The sequence below is a fragment of the Nicotiana tomentosiformis genome, chromosome 5, assembly GCF_000390325.3.
Source record: "Nicotiana tomentosiformis chromosome 5, ASM39032v3, whole genome shotgun sequence".
In the NCBI taxonomy this organism is placed as follows: Eukaryota; Viridiplantae; Streptophyta; class Magnoliopsida; order Solanales; family Solanaceae; genus Nicotiana; species Nicotiana tomentosiformis.
Genome location: NC_090816.1, coordinates 114016966 through 114023460, shown reverse-complemented (window position 1 = coordinate 114023460; position 6495 = coordinate 114016966). Strand labels below are relative to the sequence as shown.

The following is a 6495-nucleotide window of genomic DNA, read 5'->3' as shown; positions in this document are numbered from 1 at the left end:
AACATTAATAGCTGTTTCCACGTCTCGAACATATGACTTATAAGTCATACGGAAACGACTTTACCGTTGTTCCAAAACTCCCCTTCATTTGCATAAATTGAATAATTTTTTTGAAAAGTTTTTAAAAAAAAAAAAGCTTTTTAGAAAAATTTCAACATTTTAGAAAAGGATTGCACAGTTTTCAGAATTATTTGCATGGTATGTATTTGAGGCGACTCTTTAAATTCTGTTATTGTCGGTCCACAAATTTTAAGACTGGCTAATGGGAACGAAATTGGGTGTTCATCCTATGAGTGTGTGCAAAATTGTGGACTAAATAATGTTGGATATCAATTTATATCAGGTTGTGTCGCGTGAATATTGTAAACTTGACTAAATATTAGTATCTCTTTCGATATTTGTCAAATGATAGGCATTATTGTTAGTATTATTTTCCGTATGACAAGTCAAAGCATTAACAACCAATAATTAGTGCATTCTTTGTACTTGTAACTTGAATATATTAGGAAAAGGTAATCCTTATAATTGGCAGCGATTAAGAAGTTAGATTATAATGGAGAGGCAAGAACAGATAAATAAACAAAAAGTAGAGTCCATTTTAATTATCGTTACACCTTTCTAGACAAACGATTTAATTCAAGCCACTCCATTACTGGTACATTAGCACCAAACCACCATTTTGGATTCTAGCAGAAAGTTTGGAACTCAAAGTATGTCCTAATGAGGCTGGGAAAAATGTCAAAATGTATCTTTTATGTAACTTGGATTGCTGAGTGATCAATCTTGTGACGCCCACGACGGAGGGCGGACTGATGAGTGACGAGTGACGCGGGCGGGTAAAAAAGGACCGGCAAGTTTTTAAAGAAGGGGTGTACATATCACCTTAGACAAATCTCACATCGGAATGGGAGAAGAAAGTGAAAAACTTTACAAAGCATGACTTAAGTTCACATGGTACACGTGCTTTTATGCTCGATGATGGTGTAGCCTAATGGACAAATCCGTGAGGTCTGTTGGGCCAAAGTGGACAATACGTGTCATGTGCTTACATCGTGACAAATCCAGCGCCAATCCTTGTGAAACGATTGAAGAATTATTATACCAGATTTTGGACCTCTCCTTCCAAGAAATGTTCTTCCCTTAGCTTAAATTGACTTTCTAAATAGTAATGATATCTGCAAAATAAAACCAATGTTATTATAAAATAAGCAGTTTGTTAAAAGGAAAACTGAAAATGTTCTTCGATATTAATTGTTATTTTTTCGAAGAACACTTTGCTAAAGAATTGAAAACCCAATTTTAGGGCAAACAAGGTTTATAGTCAAACTTCTGTCTACTGCCAGTAAAAATAAAAGAAGAAAATTCGCTTTAAATTAGATTCTATATGAGTGGAAGAGCAAGGAAAGTGGCCCGTTATTTGAAAAATATAGTGAAGTTTTGACAGCAGCATAACGCATATATCCCGAGGAATCCAGTTCGAATAAAACGAAACAGAATGAAAAGAGGGAATTAAAAAGAAAATAAGAGTTAACAGAGAGCGGAAACAGCAAAAAAATTCTTTGTTTTTTTTTTCTTCATAGAACTCAATTCCACCATTTTCAAGGAGGCTCTTATCCCAACTTATTGCTCTTAAGTCTTAACATTCGCTTAAAGAGAAAAAGTGGTGACAAATAGGAAGGAAAAGGTTTTTCAAGAAACATAGACAAGTGCTTAGATTAGATTAATCTGACGAGGAAAGAGCAATGTTGTTATCCCAAAAGCAGCGCCGGGCAGCTAAGTTGCTATGAAAAAACTGTTGCGCTGCATGAAATCTTTCTCTATACAAGTTCTCGGACAAGCAAAAGCGAAAGATCCACGCTCCTTTCTACACTCCTTGCTCTATCATCAGAATTCAGAAGGAATGATACGCCCAACATACAAGAATCTACCAGGGAAAGAAATCACTAAAAAGCCAATGACAAATAAGGAAAAGATAGAACAGACAATTCTCTCACTTAGCAGTTGTCCCTTAACAACAGGTAATTTACCCAGTGAAATAGTCGATATGCAAGCTGGCCAGCGACCACCTTTACCAAAAAAATACTAAAAAATATCCACATATATAGGACAGATTCAAGTTAAGAGCATGTTGTCAGTCTCTGAGACCCCTATTCTGATGAACAGTCAGTACCTTACCAATAGGCAGTTCAAGATTCATGAGGCCCTAATCAATTACATAAACTTATGAAGCTCAGGGTACAAAAGCGAATGCTAGAATGATCACAAGGATTTCAAAATTAGTAGTCTTTTGCTTCGAAAACCAGATTGGTACACAGACCACCTTCCTCAACCTTTCCCCAGTAATAGTCTATTGAGTCAACTGCAGCACCTTAAACAAAATATAATGTGATTGCAGATTTGGATACACAATTATGACCAGCACAGCTTTTCTCCTGATCAAACAGTCCGCAGTGGAGGAGACACCAGTATTACACCATCTCCACGAACAAATAGGAAAGGGACGGTCCGTCTCGTCGTCTAAAACACAATCAAGAGAACCAGGTCAGCTGATTTTGCAATCATCAGTGTGCAGAAATATTGGAAATAATTCCTCCCCAACTAACCTTAACAGACAAAGAGCAACTCTTGCAAAAAGCAATCCAAAATAAACACATTCCGCTACAAGTGCAATATGTGTGTGGGTGGATGGGGGTGGGGGGTCAAATTTCAAAGTGTACAACTTTTCACTTAACAGTATGTGATGCTCTGCCTTTTACCGGAAATTATGTACATGTACAAAGATCAAGTTTGTGTTAAGACAAAAAGTGGTTACTGCCGCTTCAATTAGATCAAATTAGAAATCACTACATCACTCAATTGTCATGCAACATAACTACAAAAGAATTAAGTATCATGGCATAGTTTGATTCCGAAGAAAGATTAAATAATTCCAGGTATTTGTATTTTGTCTAAGAGTAGAAAGTTTCTTGGAACTTCAGGATTAGAAAGGGAGCTAAATCAGGCTGAGAACTACGTTAGTCAGACCCTTAAATTCACCTGGAACACCCTGGGGAGTGGGGTCCAAGATGACCTGATATGCTGTGGTTGAGATCTGCTCCTGAGATACACACATAGGTGCCTCTCTAGCCTTTTCAGGCATGATCAATTACCATAAATATATCGGCTTATACCCCAGAAGGTTTTTTTTTAATACCCCAGAAGGTTGGAATGGAGAGAACACAGAAGGATAACTTAAACTCGTTTTAATCCTAAATGCCTAGAACAAGTACGCAAAAAGAGACAATTCTACTCCAAACTTTTTAACTCCCAAAATAAAGCTAATTTAATCATCAGCCTTGTAGATAGTGCATACCGGAAACTGCATGTACTTGTTATCAATAGCCTTGCACCAACTCTCAGTTGGTATCCTTGTATCCATATTAAGGGACCTAGGCAAATCAACTGCCTCAACATGCATTCTTACTTTACTTACCCAAGTTCATATAACATAGGCAAAGCAACATAGTTTTCCATCTACTATAACTCCTCATGCAGAAAGCAATAAAGGGAAGCCCGGTGCACTATGCTCTCACTATACGCAGGGTCCGGGGAAGGGCCGGACCACAAGGCAATGCTTAGTGAAAATGTCCTATTTTACTTAAGATAATCGGCTTCCTCCACTACTAAATTAGGTTTCTACTTCATCAGGTACACAGAGAACATAACCCGAGCTCAAAAATGGGTACCCGCAACATTTGAGACCCTAAAGACATTGTTAGCATGACTTTCCCATTAAAGAGCTACCCATTACTTGCACAATATTATCTCTACTCAGAAACAGCAAATTATTGCACTCATAGATTCCTCTTTCTCAAGTATAACTACAGCATAACATTAGAACCCAAAGATAACCCCCAATTAAAGAAATAATATCACATCTTTCAAGACCAAAAGGATTTCATGTCAGAAGTCTTTTTAGCCAGTTGGTGCACGTTTCGAAACTAAGTGGATAATGGGTGCATCCCTCTACCCTTCTCAACTCAATTTGTTTGACATAATTCGAACACATGATGTGCGGCTAACCTACACTTTACTACTAAACCAATGGCTTCATGTGCTCTGATTCATTATTTGGGCACACTACCGAAGTGTTTCAAAGGTCTGGTTTGGTGTTATATCGGGAGTTACTCCAAGTACTGCTTAACGTAAAACGAGTAGTGAATTTGTTTTGTCTTTTGTAGCTCTGGGAACTTGCTTCATTTTCATGAAGAGCTTTGTGAAGTCGCCAAACATATCACTTTACTACTAGACCAAAGCCCCCACTCCCGGAGAGGGGGAGGGGGGATGTTGGGTTACTAGTACATATAATCCATTTGTCAAACATCTTACATCAGAGGGTCTTGCTAACTTCAACAATGTATTGCAATGACCAGAAAAAGGGGAAAGAGATATATCTCAAGTTCAAAAACTAAGAGTAGATATAGAAATATTAAGCATACCCGAACTATCTCTTCATAAGTTTCATCATCAATCTCGATTGTGGTCACAATTTCTTCAACATCACCAAGAATCATATTAAGATGCTGATCATAAGCCTGGAAAGGAAAACCCATAAGCGCTTAGTGTCAGCGCACAACTTTTCTCACTAATGATTTTACGGAATTGGAAAACTCAAAAGTCATGTGATGCCAGTGAAATTAAACAAGAAGTAAGATAGAAAAGAAAACATCTAGAAATATTAAAGCATATAAATAACAAGATGTTCCCTTAAAAAATAACATAATCCAGTAATTTCCAGCAACATCATGTAATTGTTCTTCAGCATTACTAATAATGCAACTATGTTACAACTGTCTTATTTTCCTAATCCAGACTATGAGACCAGGCAGCCAAATATTTGCAGAAGTAGGCAAACAAGAAAAGCAACCACCAGTTTACATGCAGGTAAAATGCATTTCATATAATGTCTGTGCAAATCAGGAAATTAATGTACTGCAACTGCATGTAGTTTTCATTGAGACACATCATTGCTTATTCCCTCTCCCAAGGTTCTTTGTCAAAAATTTCACGTTTAACCCACCTTGAAATCTGAATGCTAACATTTGGAAAAGTTACCTCTACACATTGCTTGAATAATAGTCTAGGTTTACTTTCACAGAAACGTTTCTGCCTCTATTGCTTTCCTATTGTTCCTACTTTTCAGACATCTTATTTTTCAAGAGATAATGACAAATAAAATACCAATCCATTTCCCATGTTTGTATTACCTGCTTGAATAATGATAGTGCATTAGTATCTTTAAACACCCACTTTCCTATTTTTATGCGTTAGCTCATATTATTATACTCTTCAATATCAATCTAGAATTTTTGCACCGCTATATTCGTACAGAGCTGACCCCAACTATCTTGGAATTGAGGCGTAGTTGTTGTTGTTGCTACTATAATCTTTAGGACTACATAAGCAACATGAAAATTCAGTAGGTTTTTAGGAAAAATAAGCATACACTTTGATTTATATGATTGTGCTCCCTCTACAATTACTAGTATGTGCTAATGCGCAATAATTTGCACCAGGTGCGGCTATACAAATAATGTAAATATTATCCATCTAATTGGAAAAAAAATCTGTTAAACAAATGAACCTGGACATAAGGTAAAAAAGTAGAAAACAAAGAAACAGCATAAACCCTAGAATAAGAAACAAAAGGGGTAAAGGTACATCATAGGCTAGCTAGATATGAATCGTAAGAATCCACCAAGTTACATACATACATGGCTCAATATGAATATTCGACCAGAAAGATAGATGAAACATGGGCAACAAAAATTGGAAAAGAAAAAAAAAAGGAGAGGAAACAGTTAAAAATACATGAAGTTTGCCGCGGAGTTCTCTGTCGGAACGGAGTTTAACGTAGATTCTCTCGTCAAGACTGAGCCTTATGAGATCCAATGGCTCCTTCACTGCACTCTCCTCTTCACTTCCCATTGCGCTCTCTCTCTCTCTCTCGGGAAATTCAGACGCGACTATTTGATTTTATTGGCCAAAAGATTATGTTATAAGTGGGGAGGGTTAGTCGTTGTGGTTAAGAGGCGCAGGTCCAAAGGTAGGCCCATCTAATAGGCTCAGCCCAATCGAGAAGGAATTTAAGGCCTCTTTAGTTTCCAATTTGGCAATTTTGTTGGTGAAAATAGCACGGGCTAGCCAGTTTTTAGACTGATAATTAAAAAATAGTTAGCGTTTGTAAAGTTAATAAAAAATAGTCACTATTTTGCTACAACATGAAAAGTTCCAACATAATATACTGGAGATTGGTGTATGAACTTCCAGCATATTATGTTGGAACTCCATCACATGAAAAGTTCTAACATAATATACTAGATATTGGAGCACCTCAGTATGAACTTCCAGCATATTATGCTAGACCAGTATATTATGCTGGAACTTTAGTATATTATGCTGGAAATTCACATGTAAAAAATTCGAACTCCAATATATTATGGTGGAATATTTTCC

General features: G+C 36.8%; 1 protein-coding gene across 1 annotated transcript; it reads right to left on the bottom strand.

Annotated features, from left to right (window-relative positions):
• Positions 1-1962: 1962 nt before the first annotated feature.
• Positions 1963-6035, bottom strand: LOC138891619 (sm-like protein LSM3A). The gene is made up of 3 exons (XM_070175227.1): positions 5851-6035; positions 4479-4574; positions 1963-2517 (listed from the first exon to the last, which is right to left on the bottom strand). The coding sequence occupies exons 1-3, from the start codon at positions 5965-5967 to the stop codon at positions 2437-2439; spliced, it is 294 nt and encodes a 97-aa protein (XP_070031328.1). The 5' UTR covers positions 5968-6035; the 3' UTR covers positions 1963-2436.
• Positions 6036-6495: the final 460 nt, after the last annotated feature.